The 20,640-nt window shown below is 41.0% G+C and overlaps 1 protein-coding gene across 4 annotated transcripts in view; it reads left to right on the plus strand.

Moving 5' to 3' along the window:
• The window catches only part of hipk2 (homeodomain interacting protein kinase 2), a 253,012-nt gene that overhangs the window by 190,368 nt on the left and 42,004 nt on the right, over positions 1-20,640 (plus strand). For all 4 annotated transcript variants that reach the window (XM_048548587.2, XM_048548589.2, XM_048548591.2 and 1 more), the window contains exon 3: positions 7,625-7,748. In XM_048548587.2, the coding sequence (XP_048404544.1) occupies positions 7,625-7,748 (124 nt within the window). The remainder of the gene's footprint in view (positions 1-7,624; positions 7,749-20,640) is intronic.

The following is a 20,640-nucleotide window of genomic DNA, read 5'->3' on the forward strand; positions in this document are numbered from 1 at the left end:
CAGAGGAACAGAGGGATCTTGGGGTACTTGTCCATACATCCCTGAAGGTGACTGGACAGATTAATAGGGCGGATAAGAAGGCATACAGAATGCTTGTCTTCACCAGTCATGGCACAGATTATAACAGCAAGAAAGTTAATGTTGGAGCTGTATTGAACTTTAGTTAGGCCAGAGCTGGAGTACTGTGTGCAGTTCTGGTCATTGCACTATAAGAGGGATATGATTGCAATGGAGCGGGTGCAGAGGAGATTCACCAGGGTATTGCTGGAGATGGAACAGTTTAGCTATGAAGAGAGGCTGGATGAACTCCGGTTGTTTTCTTTACAGCAGAGAAGAATAATAGGGGACCTGATAGAGGTCCATAAGATTATGAGGGGCATGGACAGATGAATAGGAAGCAGCTGTCCCTCTTAGTTGAAGGATCAATAACAAAGGATAGTAATTTTAAGGTGAAAAACAGGAGGTTTACAAGGGTATCGAGGAAAGCCTTTTCACCCGGAACATGATGGGGATTTGGAATGCACTGCCTGGAAGTGCAGCTGAGGGGGAACCGCATAAGCTTTACAAAGTACTTGGATGAGTATTTGAAATGTCACAACATTCAAGGCTATGGGCCCTGTGCTGGAAAGTAGGACACATTTAGATATAGGGTAGTTTTTTTTGGTGTAGACTTGAAGGCTGAAGGGCCTCTTCTATAACATATTAGTCTATGTGCTACTATACTTCCTCCCAAAAAGGGGGGGGAGTGAAGGGAAATATACCCATGTGCTCCATTTGCCAAATTTTTGCCCACTCACCTAACTTGTCTATATCTCTTCACAGACTCTCCATGTCCTCATGATAACTTATTGTGCTATCTATCCTGGTGTCAACTGCAAGTTTAAGCATCATAAATGCTGTCCTCTCAATCAAATTATTAATACTGAGTGTGATAGTTGAGGACCAACACTGACCCTCATGGCATTCCACAAGTGGCAGCTTGCCATGCAAGGAAGACACATTTATCTCTACTACCCTCTGCTTCCTGTTAGCTAACCAATCCTTTGTCCGTGCTAATATGCTACCCTCTATATTATCTGGTCTTTTACAGAAAGCTTTGATATGGCACTTTATAAAATGCCTTGAGGAAATTCAAGTATTTCTTATCTAGTTGTTCCTCTTTATCCACCATGGCTGTCACTTAGATAAACAACTTTAATAATTCAGTTAAAAATGACTTTCCTATCACAAAACCATGTTGGCTCTGCCTGATCAAATTATGATTTTCTAACTATGCTGCTATAACCTTCTTAAAAGTAAATTTTATCATTGTCCATAGTGACCTTTTACAGTGATAGCACTATATTCCATTTGAAGTGTTGATATCTAACAATGTACTTACAGCATCACTAGCTTGCATTATCTGTACTCATGGCGCAAACAGTAAATAAATTCAGATTGGTGCTTTACAGCTTTCATAATATATAATCTTTGTATAGTGGACACACTTGAGGCCTGTGACCAGCAATGTACTGCAAGGTGCTAGGTCCACTGTTAACTGACTATTTATGCAAATGATTTTGACATGAATATAGGGGTCATGTTTAGCAAGTTTGTGGGAATGACACCAAATTGGTATAGCAGTCAGTGAAGAAGGTTATCTGAAAGTACAACGGGACCTTGATTAACTGGGCCAGTGGGCTGAGGAATGCCAGATAGGGTTTAAATTTGGATAAATGTGAGCTGTTGCATTTTGGTAAGACAAGCCAGGCAGGACTTGTGCAACCAGTGGTAGGGCCCTGTGGAGTGTTGTTGAACAGAGACCTACGAATGCAAGCTCATAGTTCCTTGGAAGTGGTGTCACAGGTAGAGAGGCTGGTTAAGGAAGCGTTTGGCACACTTGTCTTCATTGGTCAGAGCATCAAGTATAGGAGTTGGGACATCACGTTACATCTATACAAGGCATTGGTAAGGCCACATTTGTAATACTGTGTACAATTCTGGTCATCCTACTATGGGAAGGATATTACTAAACTGAAAGGGAGCAAAACAGATTTGCAAAGATGTGAGTACAATTACAATATTTAAAAGACATGTGAACAGCTACATGTATAGGAGAGGTCCAGAGGGATATGGGCCAAATGCAGGCAAATGGGACTAATTAGGAAACCTGGTTGGTATGGATGAGTTTGGGCTGAAGGGCCTGTTTCTGTGCTATATGACTTTATGACTCTGTGACTCTATGACTTTGTATTGGGAATGGAGAGCAATTTATAGAATAATACATAACAGAAGAGGCTGTTCAGCCCATGATATCTGTATTTCCGAAGTTCCACTAAATTTATATTGGTCCCACCTTCCAGCACTCAGTCCATAGCCATGAATGTTACGACATTTTAAGTGCTCTTTCAAGTATTTTTTTAAAGATTATGAGGTTACCTGTCTCACCGGCCCACCCAGGCAGTGCATTCCAGATCCCCACCACTCTTTGGGTGAATGCTTCTGCCTTTCACCATAAAATTGTGTCCCCTTGTTATTGATACTCATTGAGACTGAAAATGATCTTGGTAGATGTTTCAGCTATTTGATGAGGACAGTAGCATGGGTTTGTATTGTGTGATGTTAAGCAGCACAACAAAGGCTATGCAAGTGAAATGGTAGTTAGGCTCGAGAAATGTTTTACTTCTTTCTAACCAGAGAATCAGGCTTGAGATGTGAACAGACATAGGAGGCTGGTTTTAGCAGTTCTTACTGTGAGAAATAATAAGACAATCCATAGCCTACTCCAGTAAATTGCAGAAGTGTTGGGAAATGGGGCAGGTCTTAGATGACTTCTGTGTGAATTTTAGATTCTGGGGAGATGTTGAAATTGGACAGTGCTGCAGTGGAATTGGATGAAGCTGGAGCAAGAGGAAGCTGAGGCATGACGAAGCCAAGGAGATTAGAGGTGTTTAACACTTACGATTGTTTTGGTTCTCATCAGCGCTTTAATCTCTTTCACAATATATGCTGACATCACGGATCTCCTTTTACTGCAAAAGATGTGTTCACTTCTGGGGGACATAGGGGTAACAGGAGAGATCAGATTAGTGGCGGTCATTTTGCTGTTCGTAGAATGAATTATACTGCAATATTGACTTAATGCTGGAATATTGATTCCACAAAATAAAGTATGTTTTTTTTGTTCACCTGGTTCTTTACGAGAGATTGTGTAACATCCAGCCAATAATGAATTGAATGTGGTATATTTAATCTTTTGAGGGAACTTATACATAAACAATAATAACGCCTGAACCATAATGGTAATGAAAGCAAAAATGATCCATCTTCAGAATCCAACCAGAGCCTGGCACAACCAAACTAAAATCACTGATCCAACATGGAAGGAAAAACAGTCCTGCTCCTTTTGAACCATCATTTTCCTGCTCAATATTTTCCTTTGCTATATAATTTTTCACGGCACATTGCTGACGATTCCTCCTCACCAAGTAATTACACATTCTTTCCACATCTCACTCTTCTAATAGGCAAGAGGTGCTGTTTGATTTTCTCCCCTCCAACCCAAAGACATCAAGGTTGATTGTGGTGCCTTACTGTTGTCCTGAGATCAGAGTTATTATAAGCTGGATGGTCAAATCTAAGAGATGGTAGGAACTGCAGATGCTGGAGAATCTGAGCTAACAAGGTGTACAGCTGGATGAACACAGCAGGCCAAGCAGCATCAGAGAAGCAGGGAAGGCTGACGTTTTGGGCCTAGTCCTTTCTTCAGGTCAAATCTAAAGCCGTTTCCTTTCTGTAATTTATTTACTCACTGCCTCTGCTTTTGCAACAGAGGCAGCTTTTAACTTTCCTTTCATTAACAGATTATATATAAACACATCAGCAGCTTTAATAACTTATGCTGAAGGCAAATTGAAATTAAAGTGAGGTAATGCAGAAAGTTGATCCTTTGATCTACAGGTTAAAAAATGTGACCTACAATCAGGAACTCCATAGTATTATTCAATCTTAAAAGGTTATGACCGAATCACAGATTGTGTGTGTTACATTTGAGCAGAAAATGATTTGTCAGTTGAAATTCTTTGTTTTGACCAGAGCTGGCTTGCATCAAGCACAGAATACCACGTCCAACTCCCTTCGGTGGCTATCGACGAGCGGTGTTATGGAAATAAGAGAGTTTGGGGAAAATAGAAGTAACCTTTTGATAGCCAGTAGCAGCTCTGCACATAACAATAAATGAAACACAGTGATAGGCAGAAACACTGTTAGTTTATCAAATTTACAGAATTGTTAGATGACCTAAGGCTGCACAGAGGTTGGAACTTTTCCCTAGCTTCATGTTGAAATATAATTCCACTTTGAAAAGCGTGCACTAAATCAGAAATCAATGTTTACTTATCTACAAATTTCTACTTTTCCATCCATCAACATATATAGGCGTATATCTATTTACCTATACAAATCTCTATTATTCTGTCTATCTAATGAAAGAAGTTTTGCATTTAACCTTAGGAGGTTGGCAAAGTGCAGCAGATTTAATGAAGCATTTTTAATGTTATAATATGGGATTAATGTAAGCTATCTGTATCTCTGGTTTTGCTGTAGTTTATTCAGCTATGTTTTCCCCTTTTGTAAATCTGTGTTTGTTTTCTGTTGGCTTGTTGAGCTATATTCAGTTCAAGTCTGTTTTTATCTATTGACAAAGAAAATGTTTATGGTTGCTAGTTGTGAAGGCTATTTGAATGAAATAACACTGTTCTATGTTAATTTGAAAGAACTGCATTATCCTGGATGGATTAGGGATCAGATTTCTGAACATATGAACAACAAACAAGAACAGGCCACTCAGCCCTTCAAGCTTTCTCTGCCGTTGAGGTTGTTGACTAGCTCGTCAAGCTGGCTTGTTTTTACTCGGATGTTTCGTCACCATGCTAGGTGACATCATCAGTGGAGCTTCCGAAGAAGCGATGTTGTTCTACTCCACTTGGAATTTATACTGTCTAATCCATTATGGTGATTAGTGTCATTTCTGGTTTTGATCTGCATGGGTTTGTATATGGAGTCCAATTCTACATGTTTATTGATTGTATTATGGGTAGAGTCCCATGCCTCTAGGAATTCCCAATGTGTCAATGTTTGGCTTGGGCTGCTATGGTTACCCCTTGTCCTAGTTAAACTGATGGCTTTCATTATCTGAGTTCACCATGCCGTTTTGCTGCTAGCTCATGTTCATGTATTCTGATGGCTGGTTTCCTTCCTATCTGTCTGATGTAGTGTTTGTGGCAGACTTTGCATGGTACTTTGTAAACAACATGGTCCTGCATGTTGTGGGAATAGGGTCTTTAATCCTTGTGAAGTGCCATAAACGTTACATCGGACAGACAGGAAGGAAACTAGCCATCAGAAGACATGAACACCAGCTAGCAGCAAAACGGCACGATGAACTCTCCTTAATATTGGTACACTCAGACAATGAAGGCCATCAGTTTAACTGGGACGATATAACCATAGTAGCCCAAGCCAAACACAGACACGCACACAGGAATTCCTATATGCATGGTTCTCTACAGATAATGCAATCAACAAACACAGAATTGGGCCCCATATACAAACCCATAAATATCAAAACCAGAAATGACACTACTTACCATAATGGACCAAACAGTATAAATTCCAAGCTGAGTAGAACAACATCACTTCATCAGCAACCTCACTGAAGACATCACCTAGCAGCGTGATGAAATATCTGAAGGAAAACAAGCCAGCTCTGTGAGCAAGTCAACAACCTCACCCAAACCCACCGTTCAATAAGATCATGCTTGATCTTATTTTAACCTCCAATCTACATTCTCGTATATCCCTTATAATCTTTCATCCCCATGGTAATCAAGAATCTATCTACCTCTACCTTCAAAATATTTAAAGATTCTGCATCCAACATCTTTTAAGGAAGGGGATACCAAAGAATGTCAACCCTCTGGGAAAAAAACACTGTTCCTCATCTCTCTCTTAAATGGGCAATACCTTACTTTTAACCAATGCCCTCAAGTTCATCCTTTCCACATTGCCCACTCAAATTCTCTGAGTTTTTTATGTTTCCATTAAGTCTCCTCCGACTCTTCTAAATTTCAGAGGATACATACCTATCTTGTCTACCTTCTCCTCATAAGACAATTTGCTCATTCCAGGATTAGTCCAGAAAACTATATCTGAACAGCTTCAAATGCATTGACATCTTCCTGTATGTACTGTGACTAGTACTGTACATAGTAATCCAGATGCAGTCTCACCAAGACCCTGTATAACTTCTCTATTCTTGCTGCACCTGCATGCTGACTTGCTATGATTCATGCACTAGGATACTCAGATTTCTCTGTCTCTCACAGCTCTGCAACCTCTCACCGTTTACATAATATGGTAACCATTCAGATGATTTTATTCTTTCTGCCAAAATAAGACAAGTTCACACTTTTTCCACATTATACTCCTTTTGCCAGATCTTTTGCATTCACTTAACCTATCTCACATTCCTTTGTAGGATCCTTATGTCATTAACACAACACCTTCTGGCCTATCTGTGTGTCATCAGCAAATTTAGCTACCATACCTCCGGCACAACTGAAGACGTTGCACACTATTCATGACATATTGGCAGGCTGAAAAAGACCAACTTATTCACTCCCTGCTTATTGTTAGCAAGCCAATTCCCTTCGATATCAATATGTTACACTTTTACCATGAACTTTTAATTTTGGCAATAACCTTTGTTGCAGTACCTTATCAAATGCCTTCTGGAACTTGGGCTGAGTCAGTGTGAATTGGGAGGCAGTTCATCTGTAGATCCCAAACTCTGAGAGACAAAGCTTCCAATGTCTATGGAAATGTGGGGTTAATCGGTGAGAGGATGGTGACCAATTTGTGTCGAGGGGTGGAAATGGAAGCAGGTGGGAAAAGTGAGCAACACTGTGAACTAACGTAGCAGCAACTGCTCAAGTTGCCAACATTAAAAAAAATCATTTACACATTTAAATTGTAAAACTGGCCAGGACCATTGCAGAGTTGGAACCCAGAATAGGTAGGGAAATAGTAGTCTTCTTAAAATTATTGTGGCATTGATTTCTTTTTAAAACCTCCACTTTTTCTAAACAAAGAACTTCTTCCTTGATGTTAATCTTGTCCCACAGACTGGAGCTGTGCAGCTCCCAATGCTTACCCACCACATTATAATTTTTGATACCTTAGAGGGCAAGCACTTAACAAGCTGTTGATCTTTGAAATGCACCCAATCAATGATGCAGGCAATTTAAATACCATCCCTCTCCATCTTGGAAGTGTAATGTGGTCGTGGTTAATGTTGACACTATGTTTGGGATTGCCTCCATTCAAAACCAATGAAGGCCATAAAAAGAGATGGGGAAAATATGACACCTGGCTTCATCTGAACATTTCGGAAGAAGGTGAGCATTCAGCTGGAAGTTTTGTTCCCAGATTTTACCTTATTTTTTGAGCTCGCAAATGAGTAGTGTGAGGTGCTGTAGATCTGCCAATGCTGTGGAACTATATGTGACTGGGAAGAGAAAGTGGGTAAAAGTAAGAATGTTTGTGTGCCTATCACAACATTTTTTCTCTCTCTCTCTCCCTATAGAGCACCAGAGATCATCCTGGGACTGCTGTTTTGTGAAGCCATTGACATGTGGTCACTTGGGTGTGTTATTGCCGAGCTATTCTTGGGGTGGCCATTGTATCCAGGAGCTTCGGAGTACGATCAGGTACGTTTTAATTGGAGTGAATCACCACATCTAGCCTGACTGATCAATTGTTATCAAGTGATTTTGCCTCATTGTTCATTGTTCCTGTTTGGCCTTTTGTTGTTTATGATTTCATATTTTCAATGTCTGCCACTACGGTTCAGTGGTAGTACAACTGCCTCTTTAAGAAGGTGTGTATTTAGGTCTAATTCCAAAGACTTGTGCATAAGATTTGAACTGATTGAGAGTCATAGAGCTGTACAGCATTGAAACAAATCCTTCGGTCAGACTTGTCCATGCCGACTAGACATCCTAAATTAATCTCGTCCAATCTGCCAACATTCGGCCCACATCCCTCTAAACCCTTCCTATTCATGTACCCATCCAGATGCTTTTTAAATGTGGAACTTGTACCAGCCTCTATCACTTCCTCGGGCAGTTCATTCCATACATGCATCATCCTCTATATGTGAAAGTTACCCCCCTCAGTCTCTTAAATCTTTCTCCTCACGTTAAACCTACACCGTCTAGTTTTGGACTTCCCCACCCCTGGCGAAAAGACATTTGCTATTCATTCAATCGATGCCTCTTGTATAAGGTCACCCCTCAGCCTCTGGTGCTCCAGGGAAAATAGCCCCAGCCTAATCAGCCTCTCTAACCCTGGCAACATCCTTGCAAATCTAATGAGGTATATAGATAGAGTTGATGATAGTTGTCTTTTCCTTAAGATGGGGTATTTCAAGCCTAGGGGGCACATTTTTAAGGTGAAAGGAGAGAGATTTAAAAGAGGCATAAGAGGATGGTTCACATGAGGAATGCAGTTCCTGATGAAACAGTGGATGCAGGTACAATTACAACGTTTAAAATACACTTGGATGGATATGTGAAAGAGAAAGCTTTGGAGGGATATGGGTCAGGAGCAGGCAGGTGGGACTAGTTTAGTTTGTGATTGTGTTTGGCGTGGACTGGTTGGACCGAAGAGTCTGTTTCTATGTTGTATGAATCTAAATCTTTTTTGAACTCTTTTAAGTTTCACAACATCCTTTGTGTAGTAGGGATACCAGAATTGCATGAATTATTCCAACAGAAGCCTAACCAATATCCTGTACAGCTGCAACATGACCTCCCAACTCCTATACTCAATGCACTGACCAATAAAGGAAAGCATACCAAACGCTTTCTTCACCATCCAATTTAGCTGTGATTCCACTTTGAAGGAACTATGAACCTGAACCCCAAAGTCTCTTTGTTCAACAACACTCCCCAGGACCTTACCAATAAGCGTATAAGTCCTTCCCGGATTTGCCTTTCCAAAATGCTGCATCTATCTGCCACTCCTCAGCCCAATGGCCCACCTGATCTATTGTTCTCTGAAATAACCTTCTTCGCTATCCACTACACCTCTAATTTTGATGTTATCTGCGAATTTACTAACCAAACCTCCTATGTTCACATCCAAATCACTAACATAAATGATGAAAAGCAGTGGACCCAGCACCAATCCTTGTGGCACACTGCTGGTCACAGGCCTCCAGTCTGAAAAGCAACCCTCCATCACCACCCTCTGTCTTCTATGTTTGAGCTAGTTCTTAACTAAATTGGTAGTTCTCCCAGTATTCAATGTGATCTAACCTTGCTAACCAGTCAACCATGAGGAACCTTGACGAACACCTTACTGAAATTCATACAGATCACGTCCACTGCTTTGCCTTCATCAGTCCTGTTCGTTACTTCTTCAAAAAACTTAATCAAGTTAGTGAGTCCTGATTTCCCATGCATGAAGCCATGTTGACTCCTAATTAATCCTTGCCTTTCCAAATGCATGTAAATCCTGTCCCTCCGGATCCTCTCCAACAACTTGCCCACCACCAACGTAAATGTTGGTACATAGTTCAAAGTAGGAGAATCACGCGTGTTTTTTAACAGCCACATCTTTCTACCTCACTATCCAATATTTGACTTAATGTGCAGAATAGAAGTAGCTATTCAAACCAAATGTTCAGTATCAATGTTTATGCTTCACATGAGCCTTGTCCAGCCCAATATTATTTCCCCTTTCTCCCTCGAGTGCTTTCCATTAAATGCAACTCGTATTTATCTCAACTGTATGAATTGTATGCATACAACTACATATGTAGTGTGGAGTTGAAGGAACACAGAAGGCCAGGTAGCAGAGGAGCAGCAAAGTCGATATTTTGGGTTTACACCATTCGTCGTCCTTATGAAGATCATAAACCTGAAACACTGATCCTGCCAGGCCTGCTGTGCTCCTCCAGCTCCACATGGTATTCACTCTGACTCCAGCATGTGCAGTTCTTGATATATCCTGCTAAATTTGTACCTACATAGGTTCCTGTATACAAGACTAGGATTATATGCTATGCAAATATTTTATGCAGTAATTGGAGTTTCTTCACGATCTACACCCAGGTAAAAGCTCAATCGGGAGATAATAAAATGTGTGGGGAAATGGTCAGGTGGTTAGGGAGTCATTAACTTCAGTCAAGATGGTTGAGTACTATGTATGTCACATTGGATGATGGTGGACAGTCAGGTGAGTTGTGGGTCAGTAGAGATGGTCAATTGAGTCAGGAGACAATCTGAAGACGGGAGAATAGGTGATGAGATTTTTGAATGGGCAGGGTAATGGTGGAGTGAGGGTGAAGAGAGTTGCATCCCCCACTTGCGATACTAATTTGCTGCTCAGAATTATACTTTGCTGTTATTATAAAAATTAGGGAGGAAATCTCATATGTCACGCTAGTTAAGTAACAGATTTGTGTTAAAGTTATTCATTCCTAGGTTGTATGTATCATTAGCTAAAGCAGCATTTATTGCCCCTCCCTAATTGCACTTGAAGTGATGATGATTAACTTTCTTAATCTGCTACAGTTGTTGGCATGAAGATACCCTCCAGTGCTTTTAGGGCGGGAGAGCCAGGATATTGATTTAGCGACAGTAATTGGTTCCAAGTCAGGATGATGTGTGGCTTGGAGGGGAACATGTACATCGAGGTGTACCCATACTCTGCTGCCCTTGTTGTTCTGTTCTGATGGAAGGCATTGTGGGTTTGGCAAGTGCTTTCTAAGGAACCTGGGTAAAGAAAGCCCATCAGTTTTTATATTCCTGAGCCACCCACAGTGCTGAAATTACTGTCTCTTCGTATCATCGCCTAACTGCTCTTGAAGTGAACGTTAATCACACTTTATTCAAAGAGTTGACTCTAGAATCTATGGAAATTTCTTATAGTGTTTTGATCAACATTTAACTTCAGATAAAGAAGCCACAAAAAATTACCATTTACCACGAGGTAAATTGAATACAAAAACCGGGACGTTATAACGGGCACTGGTTAGACTATGTCTGGGTGCTGTCTTTTTATTTTAAAAAAATATAATGTGTTTAGACAAATACTTGGAATGGGCAGGTTGTCTTGTGAGGAAAGACTGGACAGACTAGGCTTCTATTTGCTGGTGTTAAGAAAAGTATAAGTGGCTTGATTGAAACACATAAAGCCTTGAAGGGTCTTGACAGTTTAGATGTGGAGACTATGTTGCCTGTTAAGGGAAAATATAGAACAAAGGGTCATTGCCTAAAAATCGGAGGTCATCCATTTAAAACACGTTGGATAATTTTGTCTTTAGAACTCTCGCCTGAAAATTATGGTGGAGCAGTGTCCTTGAATATTTTTAAGGCAGAGGTAGATGGATGTTTGTTAAGCAGGGGAGTGAAAGGTTATCAGGGGTAGACGGGAATGTGGATTTGCAGTTACAATCAGATAAGCTGTAATCTTATTGATTGACAGCTAGTTCAAGGCCCTGTGCGGCTATTCCTGCTCCTGATTTACATGCTTGTATCACTAAAGTAGATTATCTGGTTATTTCTCTTGCCTAACATGGTTGCTGTGATTAGAACGATTTCTTAATTGGTTGCATAACAATTTTGGATGTTGCAAAGTCATGTAAAACACGACATGAATCCAAGTTCTTTCTTGTTTTATCTGTTGGAAATCAGTTTCAGTTAACTCTTTAGATTTTCCAAATTTAAGCTTCATTTTCCAACTCATGTATCAGTTCTGAAGAAAAGTCAAATTAGACTCAAAATCTTTCTGTCTGTGCCAAGCCTGCTGATGTTCTTGAGCACTTCGTTTTTATTTCTTGCCTCTGTGCTGTTTTAGCTTGGCATATTTCGCTATATTTGTGTTACTGTGCTATTAATTGCACTGTCAATAAGGGGCAGTCCTGTTCCTAGCAAGCTGTTTTGTCTTTAAAAAATTCCTGGCTTCTAAATGCATTGATTCTGATCCTCTGTCTGAAACCCTGGGCACTGAATTGGAAATAAAACCACATTAATTAAACCAGGACATATTGATGAGAGAAAACTGTAGTACTAATACCAGGACACTCTGAAATAAACACTCAACCACAAACAACTGACCACGTTTGTATCTCCCAATATTATCGCTGCTTTCCCTCCATTAGGGCAGTGAAGAAGGCTTTTAGCACAGTGACCTTCATCAGTCAGGGCATTGAGTAAGTTGGGAAGTTATGATGCTGTTCTACTGGACATTGGTGAGGCTGCACTTGAAGTATTATGTTCAGTTTCGGTCATCTTACTGTAGGAAGGATGTTATTAAACTGGAAAGAGCGCAGAAGATATTTAGAATCATAGAATCCCTACAGTGTGGAAACAGGCCCGACCCTACCAATCAATACAAAGTTGTCTTGGTGCCCAACTTAATGCCTGGCAACTGAAAACTTAAAAGAGCAACTTTAACTGAGCAGACAGTATCATTTCATTTCCTGTGACAGCAGATAATTATTTTGACTTTATTTGAAAAAAGCACTGGTAAATCAGTGAAAGGGTGACAGTCTAAAATTCTTGAGCATTATTTTGTTTGTGTTTTCATTCATCCTTCCATTATTCATTGGAAACCTTCCGATTATCAAGTCCTGCAGTAGGGACCACTGATTGTTACCTTCTCTTGTTCTGTCAGTGTGAGCCAAGAGTTGACATAAGAAATAGGTGCAAGAATAGACCATTCAAGCCTTTCAGCCTGACCCACCATTCTATAAGATCATGGTTGATCTGTCTCAAGTCTCAACTCCACTTTTGTGCCAACTCGCCACAGGCCTAAGTTTCTTTATTTTAAAAATCGATAGACTTCCCAGAGTCAAGGAGTCCTACAGCACAGAGATAGGCCCTTTAGTCCAGACTTGTCCATGCTAACCAAAATGTCCATTCATGCTAACCCCATTTCCTGGCACTTGGCCCATATCCTTCTAAACCTTTCCCATCCATGTATGCATTGTAATATCTTTTAAATATTGTTAATGTACTCGTATCAACCACTACTGCTGGCAGCTCATTCCATGTGTGTACCAGCCTCTGTAAAAGAAAGTTGCTCCTCAGCTTCCCATGGAATTTTTCCCCTCCCACCTTAAACTGATGCCCTCTAGTCCTCAATTCCCCAACCCTGGGAAAAAGACTGAGTGCTTTCACCCTATCCATGCCTCTCATGATCTTATATACTTCTATAAGATACCCCCTCAGTCTCCTACGCTCTAAAGCAAAAAAAGTCCTATTTTCTCCAATGCCCCCTATAACTCAGTCCATTGAGTCCTGGCCCACAAGTCCACACCGACCGTCGAAGCACCCCACCCAGACCCACCCCCAATAATCCACCTAGTCTATACACTCCTGAACACTATGGGCAATTTAGATTAGATTTCCTACAGTGTGGAAACAGGCCCTTTGGCCCAACAAGTCTACACCGCTGCTTGAAGCATCCCACCCAGACCACATCCCCCTATAACCCACACACCCCTGAACACTACGGGCAATTTAGCATGGCCAATCCACCTAGCCTGCATATCTTTGGACTGTGGGAGGAAACCAGAACACCCGGAAGAAACCCACGCAGACACGGGGAGAATGTGCAAACTCCACACAGACAGTTGCCCGAGGCGGGAATCGAACCCGGGTCCCTGGCGCTGTGAGGCTGCAGTGCTAACCACTGAGCCACCATGCCGAGTACTCCAGGAGGAAACCAGAGGAGACCCATTCAGACACAGGCAGAATGTGCAAACTCCACACACACAGTCGCCCGAGGGTGGAATCAAACCCAGATCCCTGGTGCTGTGAGGCTGTGGTATTAATCATTGAGCCACCATGCCGAGTACTGCCAGTAATTTCCCCAAACTCCCAGGTCTTCATGTCTTTCTCCATGCAAAACACATGCAAGAGGGCTGACAGATAAGGCTGATGAACTCGGTATGGATAGGTACATAAGGTTGGGATTTTATAGCCATTATAGAAACATAGCTAAGGGAGGGACAGGACTGGCAGTTTAATGTGAGGCTTTGTGGGTGGAGCTAAGAAATAAGAAGGAGATGGTGACATTATTGGGGTTATACTATATGTCTTCAAATAGTCAACGAGAGTTAGAGGAACAACTATGCAGGGAGACTGCAGAGACTTGCAGGAGAAATAGAGTTATCATTGTGTGGGTTTTAATTTTTCTCACATAGACTGGGAGCTGCCATAATGTTAAGGGCTTAGGTGGGGTGGAATTTGTTAAATCTGTCCAGGAAAGTTTCCTCAAGCAGCATATAGAGGGTCCCACTCAGGAAGGGGGCATAACTCGACCTACTCTTGCGAAATAGGGCAGGACAGATAACTGAGGTGACAGTGGGGACCAGTGACCATAGTTCTATTAATTTCAAAATAGTTATGGAGAAGGACAAAACTGGTTCACAGATTCAAGTTCTAAATTGGGACAAGGTGAATTTTGATGGAATTAGACAGGAACTTATAGCAGTTGCAAAGGATCCTCTGAAAGTGGAAGGCCTTTAAATGTGTGATAGCTAGAGCTCAAGGTCTGTATGGTCCTGTGAGGATAATGGACAAGGTTGGCACGAGTAGGGAACTCTAGATGACAAACACAGAGAGAAATATTCATTGAGGACCTCACCCATCTCTTGCAGTTCCACACATATATATCACTTTGGTTGTTGAGGGGTACTATTCTCTCTCTAGTTATTATGTTTCCTTTAATATATGTAAAGAATCTCTTTGGATTCACCCCAATCTTCTCAGCTAAAGCTATCTCATGCCCCCGTTTCACCCTTCTGATTTCTTCTTCAGTAAACTTCTGTACGCCCTATATACCTCCAGGGATTCTGTTGATACCAGCTGCCTGTTCCTGAGACATGTCACCTTTTCTTTGGTCAAAGCCTCATGATCTCTTGTCATCTAGATTCCCTACTCCTGCCAACCTTGTCCATTATCCTCACAGGAGCATACAGATCTTGAACTCTAGCTATTACACATTTAAAGGCCTTCCACTTTCAGAGGATCCTTTGCAACTGCTATAAGTTCCTGTCTAATTCCATCAAAAGTCACCTTGTCCCAATTTAGAACTTGAACCTGTGAACCAGTTTTGTCCTTCTCCATAACTATTTTGAAATTAATAGAACTATGGTTACTGGTCCCCACTGTCACCTCAGTTATCTGTCCTGCCCTATTTCATAAGAGTAGGTCAAGTTATGCCCCCTTCCCGAGTAGGACCCTCTATATGCTTCTTGAGGAAACTTTCCTGGACAGATTTAACAAATTCCACCCCACCTAAGCCCTTAACATTATGGCAGGTCCCAGTCTATGTGAGAAAAATTAAAACCCGCACAATGATTACTCTATTTCTCCTACAAGTCTCTGCAGTCTGCCTGCATAGTTGTTCCTCTAATTCTCATTGACTCTTTGAAGACATATAGTATAACCCCAATAATGTACCATCCCCTTCTTATTTCTTAGCTCCACCCACAAAGCCTCACATTAAACTGCCAGTCCTGTCCCTCCCTTAGCTATGTTTCTATAATGGCTATAATATTCCAACCTCATGTACCTATCCATACCGAGTTCATCAGCCTTATTTGTCAGCCCTCTTGCATTGAAATAAATGCAATTTAATCCAACAGACATTCCTTACTCCCTGTCCTTTTCTAGACTGACCTGTCTCTTAAACATACTATTTTGATTACTCTATCTCCTTCCAGTCTTGCACTTGCCTCTCTGCTGTTGAGGATCCCACCACCCCCGACCCCTGCCTCCCCGCCAATCTAGTTTGTAGCGTTAGTAAATCTGCCTGATAGGTTATTAGTCCCCGTCAAATTCAGGTGCAACCCGTCTCTCTTTGTCCCAAAAGAGATTCCAATTATCCCTGCCTCTTGCACCAATTTCTTACCCATGCGTTCATTTGCCAAATCCTCCTGTTCTCAGCCTCACTAGCACGTCACACTGGATGTAATCTGGGGAACCTATCATTGAGGTCCTAGTTTTTTAACACTTTTCTTAGCTCTCTATAATCACTCCACAGGACCTCATCCCTATTTCTACCTATGTCATTTGTGCCACGGTGCACAATGAATTCTGGCTGCTCACCCTCCCCCTTATAGCTGTTCTGAGACATCCTGGACCATGGCACCCAGGAAGCAACACACCATCCTGGATCCCCATCTGCAGCCACAGAATTTCCTGTCTGTCCCCCTAACTATCGAATCTCTTATCAGTAAGGTCCTGTTTACCTTTACCTTTTCCCACTGTGCCCTAGAGATAGTCATAGAGCCACTGACCTGGCTACTGCTGCTTTCCCCTGAACCATCATCCCCCAACAGTATCAAAAACGGTATACTTGTTTACGAGGGGAATGGCCACAAGGGATTCCTGCACTCTCTGCCTACTCCCTTTGACATTCCTGGTGGTCACCGAGCTACTGTCTGCCTGTACCTTCAATGTGACCACCTCACTAAAACTCTTAGCCAAGATCCTGAGTGCATCCAGCTCTAGCTAACATGGTCTCCAAGGAGATGTGGATGGGTGCTCTTCCCACAGGTATAATAAATCAGGGGCAATGCAAGTTTTCCTGAACTCCCACATCCCTCAGGAGGAGCATGCCACTGCCCTAACTACCATCTCAAATGCTCTAAGACTAAACAGGAAAGTTAGGAGGACTTTACCTGAGTTTACCTACACATTTTGCTGTGTCACAACTCACCAAAGCATCTTGAGCCAATGCCTTACTTCTCACTCTGCTACCAACAAATTTCCAATAGCACGTCTCTCTCTTTTCCCCTTTTATTTTGGTTAGAGGAGGCGGGAGGGAGGGAAACACTACAGTGATGTAATGTTTTAGGCTTAAATACTCCTTGATACCAGGCCTACAACAATCCACTCCTCACTGCAAGTGCCTGCTTCCAGGCTGTAATATATGTGCAAAAGTGATGCCTCTCCCTCTCAGTTGCCCTCTGCTGGACATCTTTAAATACTTGCAGTGATCCAGCCTCTGCAACTCTTTGAGATACAGAATTCCAGACATTCACTCCCCTCTCAGAGAAGAAATTCCTGGTAACCAGAATAAATAAGTCTAGATACAGGTCAACAGCACTGAACTATTCAATATTGAGGGTAATCCTGTCCTTCACTTTATATATACACCACTTGATACTGGTCAAGAACAAGAACTGGTGATGAAGGGTCTAGGCCCGAAATGTCAGCTTTTGTGCTCCTGAGATGCTGCTTGGCCTGCTGCGTTCATCCAGTTTCACACTTTGTTATCTTGGATTCTCCAGCATCTGCAGTTCCCGTTATCTCCAGAACAAGAACTGTGACTGTTTTTATTTCCCCCCTCCAAATACAGGGAGTGCTGAGTTCAGCAATTCAATTGATGTTACCACACTTAGCATGCTGGAAATTAAGGCCCACTATTTCTGCAGTCACAGTAAAAGTTAAAGATTTTTAGAAGTACAAAACTCTTCCAATTTACCTGACTTTCAGACCCAGGTTAATAGAAAGCATTGACCAGGTTTCTGTACTGAACAAGATTTACTATTTATTACAAACAATCACTCTCTAGCTCTAGATAACAGTTATAAATTATCAGTATGTACCTATGAATCAAAACTCTAATCTGCTTATAAACTTTCCTTTACACACACATAGACAAATAGAGAGGGTAAATAGATTAGGGACAAAGAAGAAAGTCTGGAAAGACCATTGAGTAGTCTTTGTTACAGGTTCTGTTGTTCACGTGATCATTATGACTCTTGCTGCTGGGTCTAACACTACTTTCTTAGAAAGTTCCTCTGGTTGGTAAGTGACTCAATTCCCTTATAAAAAGTCCCTGACTTATCAGTTAAAAGTCACAGCTACAGGAAAAATGAACTTTTTCATTAGGTGTGCAGTGAGACTATTTGGATTTTGACTGTAGAGAACAGAGAGACAGCTCCTGAGCTGGGGAAGAACTGAATCCCTCTCACATTGCCTCTTTCTAATTTGTTAACAGTTCCAGGCTGTTCAACTACTAAGAACCGATTACGCAATTGCCGGCAGGCTTACAGGTCTCTGTCATTGATAACTGGTCATTAGTCCATAACCAATCAACCTGTCAGCAAAAGCTACATCTGTACACTTCCCTTCATTCCAAATCATCCACAACTCAAACTCCAGTTACTGCTTGTTCAAACAGTGGTTTACACATTTGCCTGCAATTGTTATCTGGTTACTAATGTCATTTCAGAATTGCTTTAGTTTGTTTTGTGTTTAATATTGTTCCTTCATAGGATGTGAATTTTGCCGGCAAGGTCAGTATTAATTGCCCTTGAACTGAGTTGCTTGCTAGCTAAGTATGACAGAGCTGGTAAGAGTCAGCCACATTGCTGTGTGTCAGGTGTCACATGTACAGGCCACAGCCAAAGTGTGTAAGGATAACAGATTTCCTTCCAAAAGGGCACAAGTGAACCAAATGGATTTTTACAACAATCGACAATAGTTGTTACGGTATCCATTACCAAGACCAGCTTTATATTCCCGATTAATTAAATTTAAATTCTACTAACTACTTTGGTGGGATCTGAACCGGAACATTACCAATATGCCAACGCCTTTAATAAACTCTGTTACAGATCTGACTTGAGTGCTTCGAATAGAAACTATTGTTTAAAAGACCATCTATTTTAAGACACCTGAAGAAATAGGGAGACTCTGAAAGCTTGTCTCGTCAAATAAACCTGTTGGACAAGAACCTGGTGTTGTTTGATTTTTGGTCTATTTTTAACACAGGTAAAATGGACTTAATATGTTATTGGTTATCTGGGTAGGTAATCATTTTGCTGGGTAAATTAGGGTCCGGAGAAGTGAGCCAAGAAGCCAGCAAAATAATTCAGGGGCCTTAGCTAGTAAACTAAGTTCAAGTTCCACCATGTTAGTTGGCAGAATTTAAAATTTTTTTAAGTGTAAATTCAGTTTGTAAACATTTGGAAATAGAAAAAAGCTACGATCAGTAAAAGTCATCATGATGCTATCACAGAATTCAAACCCAACAGGTTCATTAATGTCCTTACAGTACTGTCTGGCCTGTATTTGAATCATACAGTTACAGGTGACAATTAGCAAGCTCCTCAGTTGTCACAGAAGCTCAAGAAGAAACCCATCACAAATGAAGAATGCCAATAAGCATTGCATTTGCCAGAAACACTCACATCCTGAAAAGGGATGAAAAAGATAACTTTCTGATCTCTGTCATGAAAATGTTTGCTGTTTATTTTCTTTTTAATTCTAGCTGACCTTGTTCTCCACCCACATCGAAAGCAATTCCCATCAGCTCAGTGCCCACACCCAGTACCCCAAAAGTCTGGCTGAGGTACAGAAACTGTGGTACTTTACTAAGAAGCCACAAATACTCATCTAACTTGTAGCATCACTGTAGACGTGTTTCTTACTTGAACAAGAAAACCCTGTTCAAAATAGGACTTCCTTAATTCTTTCATGGTGAAGAAGGCTTTCGCCAAAGTAAGTTCATGTACAGAAATCATTTTCTAACTTAAGTCAACAGATTGTTGCAATGATCAGATGAATTGTTTGCCCAGCAAGTTGCTTGAGGGTAAGGCAAGCCTCTCTGTTCAGCTTCAAATATGCTTTGTAATTTGCTCAGACGTCTGGTGGGTAATTCTTTTGAATTAATGGATAACTATATAAAGAATTGCTCGCTTCCAAGGAGGTATTTATCAACTTGCGCTTTTTTAATTGAGTTTCCGACTGAAACTTACAGAGAGGATAAGTCAGAACATTTTCAGTATTGGTAGGGAAAAGATTAAACAAAAATGATTTGAATCAAGTAAATTTAGTTGTAGTTTTGGAATTGAAGTTGGGTTATTTCATATTTTTTAACCTTTATAAGGATCTCATACTGTGTAACCGCAACTGTAAATATATGAACACAGCACATAAGTGCACTGGAGACAAGTCAGGCATTATCTAATTGAATGGCAGAACAGGCCTGAGGGGCTGGATGGTCTAGTCCTGTTCATATTCTCCTGTGTTACTTATTATATGCTTAGTGTATTATGGTCAATTAATTAGTTTGGCAGCTAAAGCCCACCAGTGGGTTTCAAATGTAGCAGAATAGTCCGCAGTTTAAAGACCAATAATGAACAGAATAAAACTAATAACCATGTAATCCAATAAAATAGCTTCTCTAAGTTACTCTGTGGTGCAATACCAAAGCAAGAAAAAATAACTTTGAAAATGGTAGAGAGCCAGTGTTCACAGGTAAGAATACATTGAACTACATTTGTCAAGACATCTATGTTAAATAGGTCAGAGAAAACTCGGAGAAATTTGAATTCCCTAATGATCTGTTCAGTAGTATTGCATTGAGACATGCATGCTAGAAGGTTCAAAACTGAGTTATCCAACCTGAGTTAGGCATCTTAAATTAGGGCTCAATGACCTGTAGATGAGAAGGACATTTAAGTAGGATTTCTACTGTTGACTACTTTTCAGTAAACCTTGGAGGTGTGTGTGGTAAGGGCAGGATTGTGTGTAGATATGGTAGTGCTCTGATCATAAGTAATGTAAT

Source organism: Stegostoma tigrinum, chromosome 18 (genome assembly GCF_030684315.1).
Source record: "Stegostoma tigrinum isolate sSteTig4 chromosome 18, sSteTig4.hap1, whole genome shotgun sequence".
In the NCBI taxonomy this organism is placed as follows: domain Eukaryota; kingdom Metazoa; phylum Chordata; class Chondrichthyes; order Orectolobiformes; family Stegostomatidae; genus Stegostoma; species Stegostoma tigrinum.